The 26,149-nt window shown below is 42.0% G+C and overlaps 1 protein-coding gene across 1 annotated transcript in view; it reads left to right on the plus strand.

Annotated features, from left to right (window-relative positions):
- CPZ (carboxypeptidase Z) overlaps window positions 1–26,149 on the plus strand; it is a 52,197-nt gene that overhangs the window by 23,523 nt on the left and 2,525 nt on the right. The window contains exons 4-10 of the mRNA XM_038399860.2: window positions 210–425; window positions 2,430–2,626; window positions 3,308–3,469; window positions 13,746–13,904; window positions 20,520–20,655; window positions 21,963–22,102; window positions 25,962–26,061. Coding sequence (XP_038255788.1) covers window positions 210–425; window positions 2,430–2,626; window positions 3,308–3,469; window positions 13,746–13,904; window positions 20,520–20,655; window positions 21,963–22,102; window positions 25,962–26,061 — 1,110 coding nt within the window. The remainder of the gene's footprint in view (window positions 1–209; window positions 426–2,429; window positions 2,627–3,307; window positions 3,470–13,745; window positions 13,905–20,519; window positions 20,656–21,962; window positions 22,103–25,961; window positions 26,062–26,149) is intronic.

Consider the following 26,149-nt stretch of genomic DNA (forward strand, 5'->3'; position numbering starts at 1 on the left):
TCTACCTCACACGGAAGAGCAAATGGAGGAGGTTCTTATTCAGATCTAATGTTTTGATTCAGGCTCATTTCTAATTTTCATACTTTTATTATTGGAAATGTATGTTTTATGAACAGAGGGGCAGGTGTTTGTTCACTGTAACTTGATAACCCCACTCTGGCACAAATTTTTTGACCTCACTTAGTTGCAGTTATAATTTTTCTCTGCAGGGGAGCCAGAATTAGCTGAGGAAGATTTACTTGTGGAGGTTCCTACAACTTTAATTCAGTTCACCCATCATTCGTATTACAAAATGGTGAGCATTTTGAAGAAGACTGCTTCTAGGTGCTCCCACATTGCAAGAACTTACAGCATTGGCCGTAGCTTTGAAGGGAGAGACCTTTTTGTGATTGAGTTTTCAACCAATCCTGGACACCATGACCTGAGTGAGTAATAATGCTCCCAGCTGCAGTGTGGACATAACTCTGACAGCTAACCTCTTAGGGTGAGATATGGTGAACTTCTATCATGTTCTCTATAGATTAATAGATTTTAAGGCCAGAAGTACCATTGTGATCATTTCGTCTGACCTTCTGCATAGGACTTCCCTAGATTAATTCCGCTTCAAGTCCAATAGCTGTCATTGAACTAGAACATATCTTTTAGAAAAAAACATCCAATTCTGATTTTAAAATTTCCAGTGATGCAGAATACATCACCACTCTTGGTAAGTTGATTCAATGGTTAATTACCCCCCCTTTCAATATTTTACCCCATTTCTAGTTTGAATTTGCCTAGCTTCAACTTCCAGCCATTTAACCTTGTTATACCTTTCTTTGATAGATTGAAGAGCCCTCTGTTATCAAAGGTCACACTGGAAGTCTGTAGCAGAGTAGGGATCTGAATCTCCCAAGTCCCATGTTAGAAGCCTAACCACTAGGCCATCCTTCACCTCCAATTAAAGGAACAGTGGTAGCACTGTCCTTAATAATATAATGTTCCATTGGCCAGTAGAATGGTTAGGTAGCCTACAAACCAGTAAATAAACATGTTTTAAAATAAAACCATAATTCAACATGTTTTATCGTAAAAATGATACGTTAGCAGGCAATTACATCACTCTGAACAGCATAATGGGGCTTTTAAGAGGGCAAAAATAACTCCCAGAGCAGGAGGCCTTCATGACCTATGTAAAGCTGGTATGAGGGCTTGACTCCATCCCTCCTCCCTGATTCAGGCATACAGAGTTTGTTATGGTTAGAGAGAAAGATGAGGATGCAGACTGGGAACAGGGAAGGGGTGTGGTTAGAATGCACTGCACTACAGCTCTGCTCTATTTTCCATGACCCATAGGGAACCATGGGATGCAGAGCATAATATAGGAGCATCCTGAGGCTACTCTAACTTACACCAGTGGCCTCATAGGTCCCAGAATAGAATTTAAAGCTACATTTGCACCCTAACCTGATTCCTGCTCCAAACACAGGGATGGTCTAACAGAGAATCAAGGCCATAATACTATATACATGCTGTTGTTGTATACTTGGTTTCAGAATCTATGGTGATGTGTGCATGTGGCAGGCAAGGTGGCTCTGTGGCGCCACCTTCAGCGCCACACATTGTATTGCATCCACTCCCCATCTTGGTCTGCAAAGTTTGGCCACCTGCTTGAGGTAGGGTAACCTGTGCGGTAAGCTGGGTGTCAGTTTCCAAAGAAAAATAGCAGCTCAGGAGTTGGCTGTCTGCCACTTTAAACAAAGAAGAAAAAATCCTTCAGAATGCAAGTGCTTACTTGCTGGGCTTAGAGTAAGGTCCTGGCCTGGGCTCTGGGTTAGCACTTAGGTGCTCCTCCTGTGTACCAGTCTCAGCTCTGCCCTCAAGGAAAAGCTGGCCAAATGTCCTAACTGGCCTGCTGATTCTTGATAGGTCAGTATTTCCGCCTGGCCCTTCTAGGCCTCTGGAGGACTGCCTTGTTGGTCACCTGGTCTAGATGGATTTTCCTTGGGCATGGAGTGTCAGGACTCTCATGTCTCCAGCAGAGCGTAGAGAAGGCCTGATAGATCCCATCACAGTGTAGTCTAGCTGATGTCTTAGCCAATTACTCTTTTCCTAGATGTTTTTGTTTGCAGTCCTCTGAAAATATTCTGATTTACAGCTAGTTTTAGCTGTTCTCATCATTAACCGCAGTGATTGCCTCATAACATTTGTGAATTCTTAACGAATAGTTCATTTTATTGTATAAAGAAAATATATTTAATTTGTTAACTGACTTGAAGTTGGTGCAAATGGATCTGGAATTGACATGATGTTTACAGGAAAATGCATGTTAAATTACTGTAAATAAAACTCACTGACTCATCGGTCAGCTATCTGAGTTGCAAGGCTTTAGGAAGGCATCCAAATGTTCTCAGAATTACAACAAATCATCTCATTACTCCATCTTTTCACAGTGAAGCCAGAATTTAAGTATATTGGAAACATGCATGGAAATGAAGTTGTTGGAAAAGAATTGTTAATATACCTTGCACAATACTTGTGCTCTGAATATCTCCTTGGGAACCCCAGGATCCAGACTTTGATAAACAACACTAGAATTCACTTTCTGCCTTCACTGAACCCAGATGGGTATGAACTTGCTGCAGAAGAGGTAAAAAACTTTTTGCAATGAAGTAAATATGTTATAAAATTACCCTGCAAAAGAGAAAAGAAAATCTGGGGTTTGGGGGATTTGGGTTTTGACAATAGTTGACTAACAGATTTTATTCCCATCTGATTTGATGGGTGGCTGCTCGTAGTGCCCAGATTAACAAAACTAACAGGTAATTTGGACCAGATTTTCCATTGTTCCTGTTTGCACACTGGAGGTTTGATACAGATGAAAGTCTTTTTTGCACATTCAGTAGCCTGCCCTATCAATATTTGAGCAAAATGCCCAATGAGCCAATTTTGATGATTGAAGTTGATCCTTTTATTTTATACAAACTTTTTTTTAATATATTTTCTTTCTCAGCTAGAAGATCAAATGTAATTAAATATTAATATTTATTATGTTTGCTGAACCCTGATTTAAACCCTGTTTCACAGCTGTTGTGTTCGACCTTTGAGTCACATCCGTGGTGCTCACATGTGCTTTTGAGGTCCTTTGAGATAAAGGGTGTTCTATAAATAAATATATTATTTCCACTCTCTGGACACTTTTAACAAATCTCCGGTGTCTTTTTGGCATTTAAAACTTCCACTTGGTCATTAGCAAATAACATTTTTAAAACCCCAAACATTATGAGACAGACAGGATTGGATCTATTTAATTGGCTTCTTTCTTTATTAGGGAGCTGGTTACAATGGATGGATTAATGGACGTCAAACTGCTCAGAACCTTGATCTTAACAGAAATTTCCCTGACTTGACATCTGAAGTTTACAACAGAGCCGGGCTCCGATGGGCACGCCTAGACCACATCCCCATTCCACAATCCTATTGGGAGGGTAAGGTATGAATTACAGACTTTTTATCAAATATTTTGTATAAAGGCTCAGATAATTATGAATATTTAAAAAAATCAGTATGAAGTTATCCTCGATGCTTGCTTGAGCTTAATATTATTATTCTTATAAGGAGGACTAGTTGGACGTGCATAGGATTTGTATGATAAGTCATGGGCTGGTCATGGAAGAAAAGGCAAAAGTCTCAAATGACTAGCAAACAAAAATGTCACAAATCACAGGTTTCAGAATTTAATTAAACTATATGCTATTGTACAACAGAAACAATTTGGGAGGGTCTGACTTTTAGAAGGGCTGAGCACCCACAACTCATATTGACTTGATTATTAATTAATTATTATTATTATTAAATGTACTATATGTATTGCAATAGGATCTATCAGCCCCGGTCATCGCTTGGTGCTGAACAGACAGAACACCACGCTGGTCCCTGCCCCACGGAGCTCACAGTGACTTCACTGGGAGTTATGTATCCTCAGCATTTCTTGGAAATGACCAAGCTGATATTTTAACAAACAGATCAAGTAATTGAAGCTGTTATCTCAGTGCCTACTAGTTCACCCCCTCACCAGCAGTACTGGAAGGTGGGTGGGAGAAAGCAGCTGTTACCTCTCCTCCCCGGTACGGGGAGCAGCAGAAGCAGCACTGGGCCTGAAGTTAATCATCAGCAACTTAAGTAAGGCATGTGCTTGCATAGTAAGAGTGTGATATTCAGGAGTAGCCCCAGTCACAGGACAGGTGTACCAAAGGCTATATCCCTGTCATGGGGCAGGGAGCGGTTTCCCCCAGCTCCAGTGGCTGCAGTTACAATTTATCTCCCTACAAACAGAGGAAACACAGAATCCATCACCTACTGTAAGTGTGAGGCAAAACACTAGCCCTGAGTCTGAGAGCTCCTGCTCTCTCTTCAATTCCCCATGCAACCTTGGTTTTCATTTGGGTGGGTTTTCAGTGAAATTGGTTCAGTTGTTTGCCAGCATGCAATCCCAAATGTTCAAAGTCCCAGAGATGATGGATGATCCAGAAATTACAATGCTAGCAGGGTACTCTGGGGAGTCCCTGCTTCTCCACAAACCTTCCTATGTGACCATGGGCAAGTCATTTAGTCTCTTTGTGCCTCACTTCCCCATCTGTACAATGCAATAATAGCACAGCCCTACCTCACAGGGGTGTTGTGAGAATCAATACATTACAGAGTGTGTGTTGCTCAGATACTACCATAATGGGTGCCATAGAAACCCACACCTTCAGTGACAGCTGTGAGAAATGTGCTGGTTATGTGCTGATCCTGCAAGGTACGCCATGTAGCTGGAGCCCGGAGCCCAGCTGACTTCTCTCGAGGCTCTGCATAGGCATAGAAGCCCCCTGTGTGGAGCAGCTTGTAGGATCAGGGCCTTGATGATTTTCAGCTTTCAAATGAACTAATAAAGAGAGATGGTGGAAGGCAAATAGGGGGCTTGTGAAACATTGCACACTGCAAGCCTCAGAGCACAGACTGAGGGAGCCTCAGAAGAGAAGAAATGACCTTGATAGAACTAGATAAAATTTCTTTGATGAATAGTTTATTCCCATCCCCCTCCCAAACAAAAGGCAATTTCAGATAGATTGAAACTGTTCATGAATTAGGGTCAAACACGGCAAATAGTGAAATGTTTGAGTTTTCATTTAGAACTGATGTTTTGTTTAGAAATGTAGCTAGATTTAACTTAAAATAATAATAATAATAATAAATAATAAATCTCTAAAAACCAAAAAGGCAGAAAAACACCCAAAAATAAAACAGACCGTTTCATTCAACTTGAAATTAAATTTGCATCTTTGTGTTTTGGTGAGAACCTGAAAAACTGGTGTTTTGGGGTGACCCGAAATGACTTTTTTTCCCTCAGAGATTTGCCACTGAACCAAAACAATCAATTATTCGCTCAGCTCCAGCATTAGAGCATTTGAAGCAGAGTTGGAGGCCTAGTAAAGGGGTTCCAAGAGATAAATAGGAGAGGTCCCAAAAGATAATATAAGAGGAGGAGAGAGAGAGAGAGAGAGAGAAATAGAGAGAGACAGATTGCAAACAAAGCAGAACTCTGCTGCCCTGAGAGCTGGGCACCCTTTTTTTCCTGTTAATCCCAATAGTGCACAGTCATTGACATTATTTACATTTAAATAATACATTTAAATACATTTACATTTAAAATTGTGCTTTGTTATTGCACTGAGTAATGTCTCTGAAGGCCTGGGAAGGGCCTGGGAAGTGGTCTTGAGCCCTGACCATGCAAATAACTCAATGTGGACAGACCCTGCCTCCAGTACAGAGCCTTGTTATTTTGAATGGGGCTCCAAGCCGGTGCGGGGGGGGGTTGCCTATACAGAGCCCTTTGCAGGATCAAAGCCTTGGTGAGCTAACTGCTGGTGCCATTTGGCTAGGGAACTCTGTATTGGAGTCTGTCCCTCCAGAGCTGTGTGCTGTGTAATAGGCCATACATGTGTCAAACACACTTGGGGAAAGGCAGGGAAGAATTGTCACCAGTTTTACCTGGGCCTATTTGGAAGATTTCCCTCTGCTGTACTATTGTACTGGGCTGCATACCTCTGCATTAAGATTAGATTGGAAGCCTTCCAAGGCAGGGACCAGGACATCTGCCTTGTCTACACTTCCAAGAGCTGCAGAACTGAAGTCTCAGCCCAGAAAGAGAGGGGACAAGGAGAGATTTATGCTCATATTCTCGGCTGCTCCGAAGACTGATGCAGCCACCAGCATAAGCCGCAGCAGCCTCTGGCCATTCTGACTTAGCCCAGCCCAGGCTGCCTATGGACTGCAGCCCAGCCCAGAATTCCTCTAACACTATTCATTGCATAGTGTTTACATTCTTGCCCCTAGTCTTTTCCCAGTTGCCCCCTGCCATGTGTGTGGCATGCTCCTTAAACATGACTTTATGGTGGGGAGTAGTGTAGGGTCACTTACAGAGTGCCCTGCACTAGTCAGATTCTCCCCGGACTCCTGTTGTGCCTTTACATCCCCTGTATGTCATCACAGTAGCCTACAGAAGCCTGGGTAGGTGACAGAATTTGTCCCTAGGATTTTTGTCCCAAATTTCCCACTGTTGCTACCACAAGTTCTGCTCCCCTAGTGACAGAGAATGTGAGCGCTCCAGTGCAGAAAAGGCATAGGCAGCCACTGGCATTTTAACCCCTCTGTTGTCTCAACCTGCCCTGAACAGAAACGAAAACCCACAAAATTACGGAGGGGTTTCAACATACCAGAGGCTACAACCGTTCTACTGCAGGCCTTTCACTGCATTTTACAGGGGAATTAGCTATGAAGGAAGTGACTATTTAACACACCACAAACACACAGAGAACTTGTTCCCTCCATAACAAGCAGCTCAACAACATACAAAGTACCTTCCGATGTGTGCTGTGTGGAGAGAGAATGAGAGAACCTGTCATCCTGTGACCTTGAAGGCACACAAAAACTTCCCTGACAACTACAGTTTCATTTAGCTAAGAGACGAAACTGCATGAATTTTCTCTCAGTCCGGAGTTAACCTACTCCTACAGCAGTGGGCACAGAAGAGCCATATGAGTTGTTGATGTAATGAGCATCAATTTTGCTAGGGATATGAACCATTTACCTTCGTGAGGGGACGCTGTTATGGAACTCAGCTTTGTGCATGTAAAAGCATTAGTATGTCTGCTTCAAAGCCAGCCTTTCAACTGTCATTTACTTAATGGTATTTATTATCTGGCTTATTAAAGTAATTACGCAGGTATTCCAAAGCACCACATGGAGACCGGAAAATTGAAAGCAAGCTCTTTAGCTCTTTGCCAGTCACATAAACTCAGAAAAACCCCTTCCCTTCCCATAATCCTTACCTTCACAACAAGTTTTGTTCTCTGTTATTACCAATTATTGTAATAAATGGTCAGAGTTTAAATTGAGAAACATTATCAGAGATTAAATAAATTAAATTGCCTTGATTCATACAGGATTTGGAGGCTTATAGTGGAGGTTGACAGAAACTGTAGGAAATCTAGTCCAGTTGTTCTAAAAGAAAAAAAAGAAATCATCTTTACAGACCATGGAGACAGTGACTAAATACGATATAATTGATAGAAATGGGAATCAGGTTTAAAAAGGGTGATGGCCATTCACTATTTATAGACAAATTATTTAGTTCCCTTCTAATTGTATCTTAAATTGCTCTTGCAAAATGGATAATTTAAGAATGATTGACTGTGACTGAAAGACAAAGGACTTTTGGTGAATTAATAAATTACATTAAAGAAATAATCTATGAATAGGCAAAGGGTAGAGTCTTATACCATTGATGGAGCTGAACCAGAAGGATGTAGGTTTAAAATATAGTTTCTTTAAAGCTAAATTGCTATATGGGTTGCAAAACCTAATTGTTTTCCACAAAATTTGCAGCAATAAAATAATAATGGTGTAAAGTTGTCCTGCAGTAACCCAAGAGCTTGAGTACCAACCTCAGGGCAGGCAACGGGGCACAAACCCCAAATTAGGTGTACTTTTTATACTTAGATTTCACTAAACCAATTATTAAGTGGAAAGTCATCAAGCACTATAACAGCCTAACCATGGAGTCACAGACAGTACCCTTGGATACTCCAATCTGTCTTGCCACACAGGCGAGCCTACCTTTGTGATAAATGGTCCCTTACACCAAGGATCACAGCAATATTCAGGTTACTGTCTGTCCCAAAGGCCCAGTCACTTACCCCAGGTCAGTTGCTCTTTAGATCTCACACCAAAGACAATGCTTGTAGCCAATCCTATAATAAACTATCTAAAGATTTATTAACAGGGAAAAGGAAATAGAGTTCTTTATAAGATGAAAGCAGGAAAACACACACACGAGTCACAGTTTTATATTTGAAAAGGTAATAGAGGTTTCTATAATAAACAAGCTGTATATGTCCTATAGGGCTAACCCACGCTAAGCAGCTGGGGATCCCTTGCTTATGCTTAGAAGCTGTACGCCTGCAGAGTCCAGGAGTCATAGAGGTACAGTTCCATCTTGTTAGAGGTTTTTTATTCTCTTTCTCCCATGTGCTCTAAGCTGTGAACTCAGATGATGGGTGGAATCAACTTGCATAACTTCTCTTCGTGGGTGTGGAGTGAGAGAGCAGAGAAACAAAGTCTTTTGTTCTCTTCAGTGTTCCACAATAGTCTTTGTGGTGTTGATGGGCCTTCCTTGTTGACCAGGATGTAACAGCTTTGGAGGTCAGCACTTCACACTAGTTAATGTCTCTCTCCTGTCTAGTGATTTAGAATGTCACAGAAGTTTACATTCCCAATGCTTAAATATTATCTTACAATATAGGATACAGATGCTGTAAGTGAGATTAATGCGCACAGCAACACACCAGCAATCAAGAAAGTCTTAATACTAAACACAATCTTGTAATTTTAATATCTATTTTAATAATATTAACACAGAGGTGAGCCACACTGATTCCAGCTAGGTATTTGTTCATATTTGGTTGAGACATAGGGACCATGGCATGGGCTGGCATCTGGTCTGTCAGTATCACAAATGGGCTCGCTGTCTTGCGGAGTATGTAGGTATCTAACAAGGAAGTAGGCTAGAGAGACATGGAAAGAGGTTGAGTTTGGAAGTTCTCTGAATAAGACATTCTGGGCTTGTTCCAGAAAATATTGATATAACAGTTAAATAAAAGACTTTTACTGAAATCTGAGAGTACCTATTTCCTCAAGAATAGGACAGGGTCTATGTTGGTGCCTATTCACTGCTGCAGAGAGGAGCAAAGGAGCAGACAGTTTTGTGTGCTGAAACCAGAGAAGAGGAATTGAGCCCCTTCTGCAGCAGGCTTCCCTGTTACTCAACAGCCTACAGAAGAGCTTTTGTGTGGGCACTGACAGAACGGAGAAGCATAGGAATTGCCACTGCATGTTCCATTGGCCAGCCAGCTGATCCCAAGAGGAAACCCATGAGGGCATCAGTGCTTCTCCAGGCTGTATTAAATTGTCTGCAGTTTCTGCTTCTTAGAAGGGATGGAGTTAAAGGGAGCCAAGTCTTGGGAAGGAGGCCCAGGCCCAGAAGGGTCTGACTTTTCTTACTAATTCCATGGGATCCATGGAGTCAGGTCTCAGATTCCCTGTGGAAAGCCCACTCTCACTGCAAACCCATAAGGGAGCCTTCCTCTGAGACTCCCCAAGTTCATTCTCACAAAACTTCCTGAGCAATTTTCTCTCCCCCACCTTTGGTATGTGTGTACCTGTGTGTGCCTGAAAGATTTCTTTAGTGTCCTTTACCATGGCGCTCAACTCCCCAGGGCTTTTCAAATGGTCTCCCTTCTTCTGAGCCGGGAGTAAAATCCTCTCGTGCTCTTGAACATATGGGGGAATTGCCGTATTACCAAACTTGACAATCGTTAGGCAGCCAGTGTGCCTGACATGCTGACAAATATTGTCTCATTGTTCCTTTGTATTCCCCGGTCTGACTATCTCCACCTGTTATCTCTTGTCTTATTATAAATTCTTTGGGGCAGGGATCATCTTTTTGCCTAACACAATTTTATCTTGGTCCATTACTAGGGATCCTTTGTGCTACTGCAATGCTACAAATGAATTATTATAATGATAACTTCCTGATAAAGGACCTCTTTGCTTCTTTTTCTCATGGAATCAGTAGCATTGGGTTCACTTTAAAATCCTGTGTCAATGGTGGGGGAAGTAAGGGGATGATATTTTCCATCCTGTCTGCCACTCCTTGCATATCTTTCTCTCTGGGCTCATCTGTAATACTATAGTTTTTAGTGATACTGGCATGCAAATGTATGCAAAGGTACTAATGGCTTTTTGTGTATTAGAAACTGGAGCATAGCTAATAACCAGGATGTAGAACTTCAGTTATCTCAAATGATGATAAACTACAGAAGAATTTGCTATGCCTGGTCCTGTAACTCATGTTCCTAAATGCTAACAATACTTCACTTCCCTACTCCTTTTCCTGTTTACACAGGGTCGGAGGTGCCCACAATTCTTCACTACTTCTTCTGGTCCTTAACACAGATTCATAGGTCTTGGCGTTCCAGTCCTTTTCTCTTCAAATTTCTCCTGACAGTGTCTTCCCATCATATCACCAGTCTTCCACGCCCTTTCTTGCTGTCCTCTTCCTCCCAGGCTTTCTTTGCTGGTCATTCTGATCAGATGTTCATCCAACCACAAAAGTGTGCTCTCCAACCTCTCTATCATTAAGAGTTCCAAGTTCATGTTCCCCCTAATATCTTCCATGAGCACTCTGTCTTTCCTCTGCTTGCCTGCCATTCTCCTTTCTATTAGCTGTATCTTCTTTTCTTCCATCACTGTAACACCCATTTCCAAACCACAGATCAAACAGGAGCCAACTTAATTTTTTTCTTTTAGTTTTTTACTTAATTGCCAGCCCCACAATACTTCTACCAGCTAAATGCTAACAACAATGAAGTAAGAATAATGTGTGATTCCTGGAGTGTTGTTATTCTGACCACCACTATCCCTCCCCCAGTTCTTACCACATAGCCACCTGTCCCACAGTGTCCAGGGCCTATAAAACCTTCACTAATGAATTTTTACACAGCGCCTTACAAAAAATACACCCTGACATGTGCACTACAAAGTAAACATTCAGACAGATTTCTCACTGCAGCTGCCTAGAGCCAGCACTGTAGCTTTTGTTACTCTTAGACCCAGATTTTTAAAGGTATTTATGCGTTGCGGCACTCAGCATTGCCGTGCTGATTTAGGAGCTTAAATTTAATTTTCAAAAGGGATTTATGCTGTTAGGAACCAAAATCCCATTGGAAGTTGATGGGCTTTAGGCACCTAAGTGCTTAAATCACTCTTGAAAACAGCTCCTAAATCACTTAGGAGTTGCAACATCGAGCATCCCAACCCCTAAATATCTTTTCAGATTTTGGCTTTAGTGACTTTTCTTAGTGTTTTCAAGCCAGCTGACAGCCAGATGTTGGATGGATCTAATTGATGACAATTCATCCAGTATTTTCATCTGAGCCTGGCACCCTGACATACTGCAAGTGCCACCTGGCAAACAACTGACACAAAATAATTGAAGCCCCACTCTCTGCCAATGGCTACATGCTCTGCGGAAGAGCCCTAATCAGCAACTGGCATCAATATAAAGGACCATTCATATGGGTCCTGTGAAACCGTTGCCCTGGCTATCACCAGAAAAGGTGTTTTCAGGTTGTTCTGCACTGGTTAGTGTGTGTGTGCATACTGCCCTCTTCTAAATGAAATGGCAGCCCTGCTAAACAAATATGTTATAAGCACCCATACCAATGGCTAGTCTACAATGACTATAAAGGCTAATGCTGCTTCAGCTGCCTTCCTCAGTTACCCAGCACTTACTACACATTAAATGGAGTAACAGTATTCCACAGTGGTGTCTACGCCACCTGGATAAGAATGCCACTTGCTTTTACTGAACTGCCAACGCATTTCCTGCAATATTTACAGGGGGGCACTCGGGAAGTCACTCATGCAAGTGACCACCTGACCAAGGGATGGTCATCCTCCAACCTTGATTATTTTCTGATAGCTGATGGTGTTTAAGCATGAGGTGACAGGGGGCTTTAGCAGCCCTGCATAGATCCATGCATAGCGGGGCCCAAAGTAAGAGCCTGACACTCCTTCACTTTACACCTTGTGTAGTCTTTGACATTTGACTGCTGTTCTCATTTGGTAGCATTTTACAGCCACTTGGCACTCACATTGCACAGCTGTCAATGATCCCACAAGGTGCAAATGGAAGGAGAATCCCTCCCTAAAACTAACAACTCTCTGACAGCTGGTTTCAGCGTAGCAGCTGTGTTAGTCTGTATTCGCAAAAAAGAAAAGGAGTACCTGTGGCACCTTAGAGACTAAGAAATTTATTTGAGCATAAGCTTTCGTGAGCTACAGCTCACTTCATCTGATTTCGAGGCTTACCCTAACTGGCCACCAGGTGTCACTGTTGCATTTAAGGAGTAGCTAATTATAATGTAACCCTGAATGAAATTATTCCTCAGTAAGGATTGAGGCCAGATAAGTCCCTCAGGAGGAAACTGTTTACTTCATAGCATGAAATGGCAACATGAAGAATCCTATGGCTTAGATTCAATGCACTGAACTCTTTTGCAAGCAACGCATGGCTACACTAGTGCATAACATGGATATGGAGATGCTTCTCCGTCTATTGTCAGGTGTACAGATCAGAGGATCTTTAAGGTTAAGATTTTGTCACAGTTATTTTTAGGAAAAGTCACGGACAAGTCACAGGCAATAAACAAAAATTCACAGGAACCCATGACCTGTCTGTGACTTTTCCTAAAAATAACCAGGATGGAGGGCTGGCAGGGAAGGAATTACAGCTGGAGCCCCAGGGAAGGGAGACTGACAGCCCAAGCCTCACCTGCCATGGGGGAAGGGGAGACACAGCACCAGCCCAAGCCACAGGGCATGGGCAAACAGAACCAGCCCCTGCTGAAGCTGAAGGGCGGGGGCGCACAGCCCCGGCTCCAGTCCTGGAGACAGCCACTGACAGATAAAACCAAATCAGTCACAGAGGTCCGAAAAAGTCATGGAATCTGTGACTTCAGTGACTAAATCATATCCTTAATTATCTTACAAGAGTCAATGTAAAGTTGTTTTCTACTTTGTCTCTCAACAAGTGGTGAACACTAGGATTTTGCAGTTGAGTTCCAGCTTGTCCAGGGAAAATTTTGAAAGCAACATGTTACATTTTCATTAAAATGTGACCACTATTATGGCTCTTAATCTTGTTGCAATCTGAATTTTAGTTCAAATCAAATCTTATTATTATTTATTTGTATTAGTATAGCGCCTAGGAACCCCAGTCCTCCGTTGTGCTAGTTGCTGTATAAACACAGAACAAAAATATAGTCCATAGCAATCTTTTCTCTATGTTGTGATGCTTTTTCCAAAAATGTCAATTGCCTCTAGGGTCTGGGTGGCTAGGAATTGTGAGTCTGACTTTCCATTTTGTTATAGCAATTTTTCTAGTCCTGGATTTTGAGGTCCAAACTCCATGCTTGTTACATGACAAACAACCACCACCCCGTCCCCTAATGGGACATCTGGGGAATCACACACAGTTTTCTTCCCCACCACACTCCTATCTGCAGGTGTTTCTATGAGAAGGGTCATGCTGGCCCCAAATTATTTTAAGTGAATCCATTCTAAACAGAATGTTCATTCAAGTGATTTTTCTTTCTAATCTTCAGGTAGCACCGGAGACAAAAGCAGTTATGAAGTGGATGAGGGCTATACCATTTGTATTGTCTGCCAGTCTCCATGGAGGTGAATTAGTTGTTACCTATCCTTATGACTTCTCAAGGCATCCACTAGAAGAGAAAATGTTCTCCCCTACACCTGATGAGAAGGTAATACTTCTTTCAGATGGCTACATAAACTAATACAACTCCAGATATGGAACTACTTGGAACCAATCTTTTTAACTCTGAGCTGATGTGGATTTTTTGAATGCCAGACTTGCAACAATATCTCTAAATATGCCATGAAAGGGTGAATGTAATTCTGCAATCATTACACTCTAGGGGTGGGAATTGCAAAAGCGCTCAGTGTTTGTCTAACGTCACTCTCAGGCCTGGTAACACTTAAAATTTAGGTAAACCTATTCACATTGCCCAGGTGTGAAAAATTCATTCCCCTGAGTGCCAGAGTGAAGGCGACCTAACACCTAGTCTAGATGTTGTTTGATTGATGGAAGAATTCTTCCATTGACCTAGCTACTGCTGCTTGAGGAGGTGGATTACCTACATTGAAGGAAAAATCCCTTCCATCAATATAGGAAGTGTCTACATTACGGCGCTACAGCACCAGAGCTGCCGCTGTAGCTATAGGACCCATAGTGTAAACATGGCCCTAGTGAAATCAGTGGGAGTTTGAACATTGGCTTCTAAGAGACCAGCGTTGTGCTAATGCTGAGTGCTCTTATTGTCAGACTCAGGGGGAGTAAAGAATAAGGCTTGGAAAGTTAAACTATTTACAAATCTACTTATAGGAAAGTTTATTTCCTGTAGCCAAACCAATAAAAGTAACATTTCAGTGACAACACATGAGGGCCTGACTGTCCACTTTCCTGCACCTTCTAGAGTCATTTACATATTTACAGTTCTGATTTGGTAGCATTTTGTACCTGCTTTGCATTAGTGTAAATAACTCCACCAGGTGTAGGGGAACAGAGAATCTGCCCCTTAATATTTAAGGAGTTAAGGGTCCAATCTAACTCCCACTGGCTTCACAAGGAACAAGTTCTGAACATACAGTTCTAATCTTCATTTAAACCGAAGAAAATAAAGGATGCCAGAAGGGGGCAATATTGTAATAGTTATTCCAGGTTAAGACGAAATAGTGAATATTTGTCTTTCCGGTCCCTGATTTGGAGTATTCTTCATTTTGGGAGCTTTCAATATGCTGCACAATTTTCAGCCCTCTTCTCTACTTCTTTTTGATTTCCTAAAACTAGTCCTTGACGTAAGTAATGAGAAGTTTGAGCTTTTGAGAAATGTCAGAAATCCCTGGCCGTCTTAAAAAAACACCACTTTCTTTAGCAAAAAAATGCTGCAGATAAACAAAGAAACCACTTTTCCTTAGTGTGATGCACAAACCCTTGTGTTGAGGAGTGCAGGACCGGGTTGATTCCTTATGCAGGCTGGGCACCAGAGATCTGCAGTTAGGAAACTGGTATTAAGTGTCTTGTTTTGAGCTGCATAAAGTCTGCTGTTTGGATACTCAGTGATATACTTAGCAGCGGAAACCACACAAAATAGGGACGCTGAACAGTGAGAAGCACATAGCATGTCACAAATAGATTTACTGAATGGTAACGCAAATTACAGGATGTTAATAAGAAGAGGGGGAAATCCATTCTTTATCTGGTAAGGAGCAGATGGTTTACAGCTAGTGAACTTAGAGAAAAAGCCAAAAAAATCCCCTATGTTAAATCACTGATCTGTGATAAAGGTTCCTAACTTAGCACCCAGCTGCATGTTCTGTGAATCGCTTTCAATCAAGGGTGAGCATAGTTAGCCTCAGAAAAGTCATTGGAGAACAGAAAAGAGTTGAGGTTTTAGTGACTGGAATTGTAAAATCACCACTTAGATGTTTAGTTCTCTGCCTTGTTTTCTTTGTCAGTGAGGGACTGCTCTGTGGAGTAAAAAGAAAAGGAGTACTTGTGGCACCTTAGAGACTAACAAAATCACAAGTACTCCTTTTCTTTTTGCGAATACAGACTAACACGGCTGCTACTCTGAAATCTGTGGAGTAAGGTACCATTACACGTGAACAATGATGTCACAGCCCTTTAAAAATGCTCAGGTGCTGAATGCCTTCTGCATTGGAACTGTTTTTTTAAACTTCCAGTGACATAATGGGCCTCTGAGGGTACTGTATGTCTACACAGCAGCTAGACACCCATGGCTGGTCTGTGCCAGCCGACTCAGGCTCGGGCTGGGGGGCTGTTTCACTGCTGTATAGATGTCTGGGCTCGAGCTGAAATCCAGAGGGTTCCAGAGTTTGGACTCCAGCCTCAGCCCGGAAGCCTACAGAGCAATGAAACAGCCCCACAGCCTGAGCCCCGTGAGTCCAAGTCAGCTGGCACCGGACAGCTGTGGGTTTTTCCTTGCTGTGCAGACATACCCTGAACCATTTGCAGGCTCAGGTCTAGGTCAAGATTACTCTAATATTTCTCTTTTGTGGCCAGTTTCCAGAGGAGCAGCATCAGATCCCTATTGACCAATACTTGCTGTAGTGAAATATTTCACACACCCCAAAAAATAAACAGTGCCGGTGACTTTATGTTTGTGAGCTTCCTTCTCCTCACTTACCACCTCTCCAGCTATGGGACTCCACAGATTGCTCCGGATATATTCCTGACTCACACTTGGGTGGTGGAGAGGAGAATCAGGCCTCCTGAATCTTACAGTAATCATTGTGCCCTTTCTCTGTGAGGGACTGTGCACCTGGAGCCTCATTTAAATCTGGGGCACCAAACAGTGTTTCCTCTCAAATTGGCTTTAAAAAATTATTTTAATTGGAGGGAGATCAACGTGTACTCTCCTCCCCCCTCTCTTTTAACCTTGTAACTTTTCCAGTGCTTGTAGCAATGGTGGATCTAGCAATGTTAGCAGTATCCCTTTAAATGTTAGAGTTATAAAACCACACCTGTTAAGTGACCTGCATTTAACTAATCTCATCTGCAGCTGCTGTTGTCTGGGGACCTGCATCCTGAAATATTGTTGCTCTGTTTTAGCTGCTGTTCTGTTAGCTGTAACCTCTGTTCTGACTGCTGACCTGGTGGAATTCACCTGGGCAAGGAGGAAGAGGGAAAATTTGCATCCTTGGTTGCAGCAAAAAGTAAAGCACCACAGCATTGCTGAAGCTAAACTTGAAGGCTCAGGTTCTCCAGCCTGCTGAGTTGTTTTTGGGCTGAGCCAATGTGTCAAATTGTACTTAAAACAGATTTAAATATCCAGTGATACTCCCACCTATGTCAATATATTCTCTGGTGCATTCTGGCCCCTGTGTTACCCCTTCCTGGTTCCATTGGTGTTGGGGATGTGGGACACTGCTGTATCTGGTTTATCCCTAGTGGCCAGATTAGCTCGTTACTCCTGAGGGCATTCTGCGCCAAAAAAATAAAAATGTTGCACCCAATATTTTAAAATTCTGCAAAATTCTTCAAATCTTATTTGTCAAATAAATGTGGAGGCTCCAGCATGGCAGTGGGTGCACAGGCCACTGGCTGCACAGAGGTGGGAGATCACTGTGCAGCTCCCACCCCGGGACACAGACTCAGCAGTGAGGCTGCACCCAACCCTGACACAGCGCAAGGACCGGGCCTCCCCCAGAAATACTGCAGGGCCCTGCCCCTCTGTGCCAGGTGCAGCAGGTGTAGGCAGGCAGGCTCAGCAAAGCAGGATCCAGGTGTGGACGGGCTTAGCGTGGGGGGATCCAGGTGTCGGTTGAGAGGGTTCTGTGTGGGGAATCTGGGTGCAGGGGGGATCTGGAGGCACAGGGGCTTGTTGGGGGTTCTGGGTGCAACGGTAATGGAATTCTGCAGGGGGGTCCAGTGAAGGTGGTTGGGACTCAGCAGGAGGGAGTCTGGGTGTGGGGGGGATAGAGCTCGGCGTGGGGGTGTCTGGGGGGGGTGAGGGGCTCAGTGGGGGGTCCAAATACTGGGGGAGTGGGGCTCAATTGGGTGGGGATCCATGTGCATTTAGTTGGGGCCGGTGGGGTGGGGATCCAGGTGGCTTGTTGGGGTGGTCCAGCTGCAGGGGGAGGGGGCTCATTGGGGAGTTCTGAGTGTGTGGGGGGTTGAGGCTTGGTGGGAGGGTCTAGGTATGAGTGGGTCAGGATGGACAGGGGTGGGTGGATGGGGGACCAGCTCCCCACACACAGATCGCTCCCCCTGCAGTTGAGGAGCGACGGGTGCAGGAAATGGGGTATCAGGGCGAAGTTTGCAGAACTTCCTGCAACTGGGGGGAAAATCTGGAGGTGGGTCTGACCTGGCCCCAGATGCCGTGCAGGGGAAGAGGAAGTCCCATCCTCCCCAGTCCAGCTGGGACTAGCAGCTGAGCCTGGCACAGGGTAGGAGCCACCAACAAGGCAGCCACCAGTCAAGCAGTGTAAACAATCCCTTAGGCACTTCTAAAAAATTTACCCCAAATCTCCCATTGACATCATAGGAGCAAGATTGAGCCCATAACTCCCTTAGTAGAAGTTAGTAGGATCAGGCTTGGATCCCAAACTATCCACAAATATTGTTTGTAAATGTACTTAATTATTGGCTATTTTCTTCCAACAGAGCCTTGAACTATGAAGGAGATTTAACTATCTGGGAAGGTGCATAGAGTGGCAACAAATCATAGTTAAGCTTGAGAGAAACTCAAAAACATTTTGTCTGAGATGTTGAAATGGGGGTAGTTTTCTATCTCCTCTGACTCAGAAACAATGAGATGGACTTCAAATTTTACATGAATACTCATTTGTCTTCATTCAACAATTAGCTAGCTTGTCCCTTTGCCAACACTGCTACACGATTAGCAGAAATACTAACAAACAACAAACCCAAACCCTTCACTCATTCAGTTTGGCCCCAATGAGGTATCGAGGGTGAGATTTTCAGAAATGTTCAGTGTTCACTTGACTCTGCTTCTATTGAAGGCAGTGGTAAAACTCTCTTTTCAATGGGTGAAGTCAGGTCAGTGCTGAGAGCTTTTGAATATTCCACTCTGAACCTTGTGGATAACAATATTATTCTGAATAAATTAAAAGTCCTTGTCTGGACCTCTAAGGTCCCACATTTTTCCAGAGATGATCTCTCACTTCAGTCCCCTGATTGGCTTTCTGTTTGCCAGTAATTGGAATGTTCTTGGGTTTTTGTCCCAAGCAATGACCTCTGAGATGATAAACCAGGACCATTACTTTCTTCTGCCCTAGTCACTGTGAAACCCAATTCCTTTTAGTGATTTAGTGGACATAAGAACATAAGAATGGTCATACTGGGTCAGACCAAAGATCCATCTAGCCCAGTATTCTATTTTCCGGCAGTGGTCAATGCCAGGTGATTCAGAGGGAATGAACAGAAGAGGTAATCATCAAGTGAGCCATCCCCTGTCGCCCATTTCCTGCCTCTGACAAACAGAGATGAGGGACAGGCTTCTGCAGCCTGCATTTTACCTGATTTGCCTGCTGTCCCCATTGTTCATTTCATTAAGGACGAGGATCTCTATATTCACAAAGGGACTTTAAGCATTGTAACACCTGACTCCAAGGCACTCTGCCACCCAGTGGAATTCTCAGACTTGAATTAGGTGGTCAGAGGACACCTAATGGATTGGTCCCCACAGGCAAGGCAGGCAGAAGAACCCCTAGCTTGAGACTCCTAATGGTATGCAGCTTGCACTAGGGATCCCAGCAGCTCATTAGCTGTGGGGTGACAGCAGGACTTACGTGGCGTTGCACATGTCTACTGGCAGGAACCTTCAGAGTTAAGCTGCACCTGAGCATTCATTTTGAAAATGTCAGTGGTGCCTAAATGTTAGACGTAGGCACCTAAAGAGTCAGGTAGGCACCTAAGTACCTTTGTGAATCAAGCGCCAAGTTCTCACCCACAGGGCCAATCGACTCCCCCTCACTTAGCATAAAAGGTCACAGAAAACGTCCCCTGTAAGCTGCAGGCTAACCTCTTCTTTCCTTGCTGCAGCCTGTCCTCTCCTTGCAGTCTCCCTCCAACCTGCAGACTCGCTCTTGACTCAGAAGTCACATGTACTCCTAGACTTGCTGTCTCCACTTCTTAATCAGGATGGCACATATGCTCTTTTTGGGCCTATAGCATTGGCTGAGTTCCCTCAAGCAGACTCTTTACCATCAGAATCTTCTACCTGGTCACATGCACTGCTAAGTGTCTCTCTGTAACACTTTTCAGTCTCTATTAGAGGCATACATGCAACCTAGTATTAATGACACTAAGCTAGAGGTGTTATAAACAGTTTTAGTTTGTGCCGGGAGAAATAAGGAGGCCTGTAACTTGCATTAGTTACCTCAAGTTATAGGCATTGTGAAAAAACTGTTTAGACCCCAAAGCACTTGGCACCTTTGATAAAGTGAAAACAAGTTACTATTGTTATTTATTCCTGAAATCACAGGTGAGTAGAGACTAGGGTAAAAGTGGCTCCACTATTTAGAATCCTTTATAATTGCAGGGCATATAATGGATTTTTTTAAAGCACCTAGGTGACTTAGGAGCCTAGGTCTCAGAATTCAGACTCCTAGGCGACTCAGGAACTTTTGTAAATTTTATCTAAGAAGGATACCCTTGTATAGAGGTTCCCTCTGTGCACATAGGTCTAGAGGACACCATCTGGCGAGCAGGAACAGAGTGCTGGAGTGGATCTCAGTGATGTGAAGATAAGTGGAAGACGTGCTTACAGTTCACAGAAGAAGTAAATATATTTCAAAATCCTTCATTTCAGATGTTCAGATTGCTGGCTAAAGCCTATGCAGGTGCACATCCAATCATTTCAGACAAATCAGAAGCTCGTTGTGGTGGAAACTTCGTAAAACGAGGAGGAATTATAAATGGTGCTCAGTGGTACAGCTTTACTGGAGGTAAATCTCTTTGCCATTATGTCTTATGAATCTAAACCCGAGTAAGACCCTTAAGAGAGACAAGTAAGGGCCTGATCCAAGGCCAACTGAACTCAATGGAAAGACGCCTTAATTTCAGTGGGCTTTGGATCAGACCCTTCCCCCAGTGCACAAAAATGTCTTTAGAGGATTTAAATGGCAAAGTCTATATTCAAATAGAGCAGGCCAAATTCATCCCTGACATAATTCTGGTGAAATCAACGGAGTTATGCATGGGATAAATTTGGTATTGTGTATTTATGAAATGCTGTTCTGGTGTTAAAATCTGAAATTTTCTATCAGATAGGAATGAAACATTAATGCCTCAACAGCAGCATGAATTTGGATTTCAGATTCATAATGCAGAATTTTATATATTTTACATTACGGATTTGAAGTGTGCTAGTGTTTTAATCTATATTGACTAAATTATAATTGATTATTATTAGTAGTCGTGATAAGCAAAAATGTCACAGCTGATATCCAATTCATTGGTGTTCAAGTTTCCAGTGCTATTTTATCATTAGCATTATTTGGTTTTTCAGGCTTGTTCAATTTTTGATATTTGGGTAAAATTTTCAAAAGCACCTACATCCTATTTTCAAAAGTGACTTAGACTCCTAAGCGATTAAAAACTTTTGAAAATTGGGTGCTTTTGAAAATTGTACCTGTTATCTATGATTAACATTTTAGTACATAATAATGCCATGACCTTCCTTGTAGAGGCACAAGGTTCTCATGATGTTAGCTTCTCTTAGAGGTTTGCTGCCACCAAAGGACCTGCTGACAGGGTATGGTACCTTTGCTAGATGGTGTAATAAAATGAAGAAGAAACCATAAGACAGCAAAGACATTATTCCCCAGTCCAAGAACAAGTCTCATTCTCTGACCACAGGCCTGGAAGTCAATTCCAGAGTTCTAAACCCAGCTCCAACCTTGATTTCCCTGTGACCTTGGGCAGTACTATATGGTATAAAGCTGATCATACACAACTCCCATCCCTCTGCCTTAGCTTCCACAAATGTAAATGTGTTTTAATAATAATAGTGCTTACCCATCTCAAAGAGGTTTTGTGAGCATTAATTAGTTAACTGATGTTTAAAATAATGCTTGTAAAGCTCCAAAGATCCTGAATCCTATGCATATGGTAGATGCATTCATTCTACACAACATATACATCCTTGTCCACAGGGCTGCATTTGGTAATCAACTAATTGCAGCAGCATAGTTCTAATTAAATGTGACATGGATTGTTCATAATCTTCCCTTTTCCCTTTCTATTAATTTAGGTATGGCAGATTTTAATTACCTTCACACAAACTGTTTTGAAATCACCTTGGAGCTGGGATGTGAAAAGTTTCCTTTGGAGGAGGAACTGTATTCAGCCTGGCATGAAAACAAAGAAGCCCTTCTGACTTTTATGGAAATGGTAGAGCCCTACTTTTATTTACATTCCTTTAGTCCTTGTGGCTTTTCATCTCCATTCTTTGGTGGGATTCCATTGTTAATTTTTCTATAAATAGTTTGGGTGGGTTTATGAATCAACTCTTCAAAATCCAATTCTAGAGACAGACCAATTCATTCAGAAAAATAAGACTCAATCTCTCTCTCAAAGAACTAAACCAAACTTAGTTTAAATTTCCATAAAGTTTAGGTAATTTTCACTTTTACATTCTTCTCCGATTCAATGTTTTTGGTCTGAAGTTCCACTATTCTGTAACAGAGACCTTTTAAGTTTTGTTTTTGCCACAGTTGGAACTAAGAAATACTGAAACATGCATTGGAAATCCTGTTCCTTTAATATTTCAGCTCAGTTTCTGAACAAAAGCTGTTAGAATAAACGTCTGGCCCTGAACTTGTGGAGGAGCAACCGAACCAAATTTATGTAGGTTCACTCAGCAATAACAATTGCCTCACTAATAATAGGTAACTGATCACAGAGACCCAAGGCAGACATCTTTCTCTCAGCCATTAGCAGATCAGCTTTCTGTCATGCCTTATATTGATAGACTATGTAGTAATTTAAAGTTGTTAGGAGTGTGTTAGCTTTTTTTTATGGCCTTTTTAAGCAACCTCTTGCTACTTGTGGTAAGTATCATCATTCGATAAAGACTACAATCCAGACCACCAAACTCATTTCATTTTACAGCTGTCTGATGAAAATGAGTTTTAGTGAGTCCAAATGGGACTGGATTAAATCCATATATATTGCACTTGAAGCCTTCAAGATGTAAAGATTTTTATACTGTGAGATACTGTAGAAGTCTATGCTGGAAAAGCCTTTTGAGGAAATGCAGAACAGTAAGCAAAAACTCTCTAGATAAGATTGACTGAATTAGTCCTGATAAGGATTAAGTCTGCCATAACCAATTCAAACTTTTCTCATTCTGATATTTACCAGATTATTTGGTGTGTGCATAAATCTATTTGGTTTAACTAGCAAAAGTTATACATAGATTTCTATGCGCTAATACGTCTCCTATTGAAAGCAGTTACAAAACTCCCATTGACTGTAAGGATACATGATCAGGGCTGTATTCATGGAAGCAAAATAAACCCAATAACAATAAAATAATTAAGGGCCCAATTCTGTCACTCTTACCTGTACTACCTAGTAATTATTGAAGTCCTGTCAGAAAAAGATGTCAGAAATGCGACTTAAAACAGATTCTGACCTAAATCCAGCAAAGCAAAGTTGAAATAGAATTGCTGAATTATGGGACAGATTCTCTTCTTCCTTGTACCCTGTATAGAGAATTTACAGCTCTTCAGAGAGTGAAATTCTGTCCTTCTGATTTGGAAGTGTTTTCCATTCACTTTACAGGAATGTTAATGATGAAGGTACAAATTCGTGGAGAGAAAGGCCCACTATTTTTAACACCTCATGCTAATTTAAGATTTTCCATACTTTGATGCTGCAGGATGACTGGAAAGAAAACTGCACCAACCTGCTATAATAATTCTGTCCCTTTCTGGTTCCTTCTGTTCAGTAGTATCTCACACCTTGAGTAGTCCCATTCAAATAAATTAAACTATGTAAAAGATAGGATAGTGCTCAACATGAGTAGAAGCAGCAGAATCGGGTCATTAATAAATGTGTGCTGTAATTAGAACAGGTCAACATTTTTAGATTACAAAACTTTTCATCCAAAAAAATGGCCTTTTAAAAAAATTGGATATGTTAATGATTTTTTTAAAATTTCTATTATTTTAGTTCCATTGGAAAACAAAATTTAATCTTTTTTTCATTGTTTATTGGTTTTCCTGCTTTTCTGGGTTTTCCTGGGGCAAAATAAGGGGAAAAAAGAAGAGAAAAGGAGAAACAATGAAGGGGAAAGGGAAAAGAGGAGGAAAAGGAGGGGAAAAGAGGAAACCTACAAAACAGAAAACCCAGAAAAATGAAAAAAATCAGAAAAAGAATTTTGAAATTGAATTTTTTAATAAATATTTGTGAAAATTTTGAATAAATAAATACATGTCCATTTGTGAAGCCTGAAGGAAAAAAAATGACTAAAATTCTAAAAAAATGATTTTCTCCCCACTTTTTTACCAGCTCAGATTGTTATGAATGGCAATTTTGTAACTGCATGTTTGGCATCTTGTGCATGGAATTAAAACTGGTCTGCTGTGTGTCACCAGCTTTGTCTTGCTAGCAGATAGGGGTATTTCCCTTTAGCTCAAGCAGTAGGATCCTGTGCATGGCAGGTCTACACTATGGGGGAAAGTCTATCTAAGCTACGCAATTGGAGTTACATTCGTAGCGTAACTCAAGTCAATGTAGCTTAGATCTACTTATTGTGGGGTCCACACTACGCTATGTTGACGTGAGACACTCTCCCATTGATTCCCCTTACTTTCCTTGTTCCGGTGGAGTAACGGAGTCGACCGGAGAGCAATCTGTGGTCAATTTAGCGGGTCTTCATTAGACCCACTAAATTGACCCCCCCATGGATCAATCGCCACAGTGTCCATCAACAGTAAGTGAAGACAAGCCCTTGGAGTCCTATATACACTATTATCATGACATTCAGAATGGCCATGTTGTGCAGCACAATAACAACCCTGAAGTCCAAGTTTGCTGCTCTAGTGTCTCTCTTTCTCTCTCTCTCTCTAAAATATAAATATTCACATCAGGGTTTTTTTTTTATTAACGTCTGTCATTGTTCTAGTATTTCCATCACTGGAAATTTTTCGCATAGTAATAATGCATGCCTGCCTTATAAGATTGCTGATGGGTTCAGTTAATTAACGCATAGTTTACAGTTTACACTTTGAGATCCTTGAATATGAGGTACTACATAACTGAAAAATATTTGTTTGTTTATTATTATTTCAACAAGTTTTAATGCCTCTGATTTTCTTATGCAAATATTATTCATAGCAGTGAGCTGCATTAATTGGTTGCATTGTCAAGATGTCAGCATGCTGTTTGACTGTTAGTTATTAGTTATTCTATATATCCTTTAATGCTGCATTTTTCCTTGTAGTAAATGCAATTAGTAGATCAGAGGGTCAGATCCTTGTGTAAATTGGCCTCATTTACTCCATAGTTTATGAAAGTGTGTTTTTCCTTTACTTAGGAAGTATCAGGTCATTTTTAAAAACTTTAACCCTAAATTTATTTTCTGTGTTGAGTTTAAGTCATAGAGAGTTGCTGGTAGGTTGGCGATTCATGAGTGGGGAGAGTGATATGAGATTGTGCACAGGCCTCTAAGTTGTTGCCCTAGAAGGCAAACTACCTTTCTCAATGAAAAGGATGGTGACTCATTTTGAAGAGAATCTCATGAGGATTTCTTCCTGTCACATGGGCAGTCAGACCTAATGGTCAGAGCAGGAGTCAGGCCAGGTCAGGTACTAGAGGACCAGAGTCCAAGACAGGCCAGAGGGCAAACCAAGAGTCAGGCCTAGGAGACAGGCAGAATCAGAAGGCAGAATCTGGGGTCTATTGCACACAGGGTCTGAAGCAGAGACAGGCAGGCGGGCAGTCTGTATTGTTGTTCAGATAGCTTCCGGTCTTAAGTACTGGCTTAAGTACTGGTGCCAACCAATCAGTGGGCTGTGAGGAGCTGCCCCTCAGGTCCTGCTAGACGGTGCTTCCTGCTAAGCCCAGCCTCACAAGGTCCTCATGGAAGAGCCTAGCCTACGCCTTTGTGTTGATGTTGAGGTGGCAGCAATTCAGTACTCCCTACAGATTCTTACACTTCCTCTTCCTATAGGCTTTCTTGCAGGAAAAGATGAGCAGGCACAAAAATATTACCATTTGGTGTAACTTGTCCTTTCTTCGTTAGGTACACCGCGGGATAAAGGGAATTGTGTCTGATAAATTTGGTAACCCAATAAAAAATGCCCGAATTTCAGTAAAAGGGATCCGACATGATGTTATCACAGGTAATGTTATATTGGTTGGATCTGTCTCATATGATAATGATGGTATGCACTATGAGCGAAAAACTGTAGTCCTCACTAAGCCAAAAGT

Source organism: Dermochelys coriacea, chromosome 4 (genome assembly GCF_009764565.3).
Source record: "Dermochelys coriacea isolate rDerCor1 chromosome 4, rDerCor1.pri.v4, whole genome shotgun sequence".
In the NCBI taxonomy this organism is placed as follows: Eukaryota; Metazoa; Chordata; order Testudines; family Dermochelyidae; genus Dermochelys; species Dermochelys coriacea.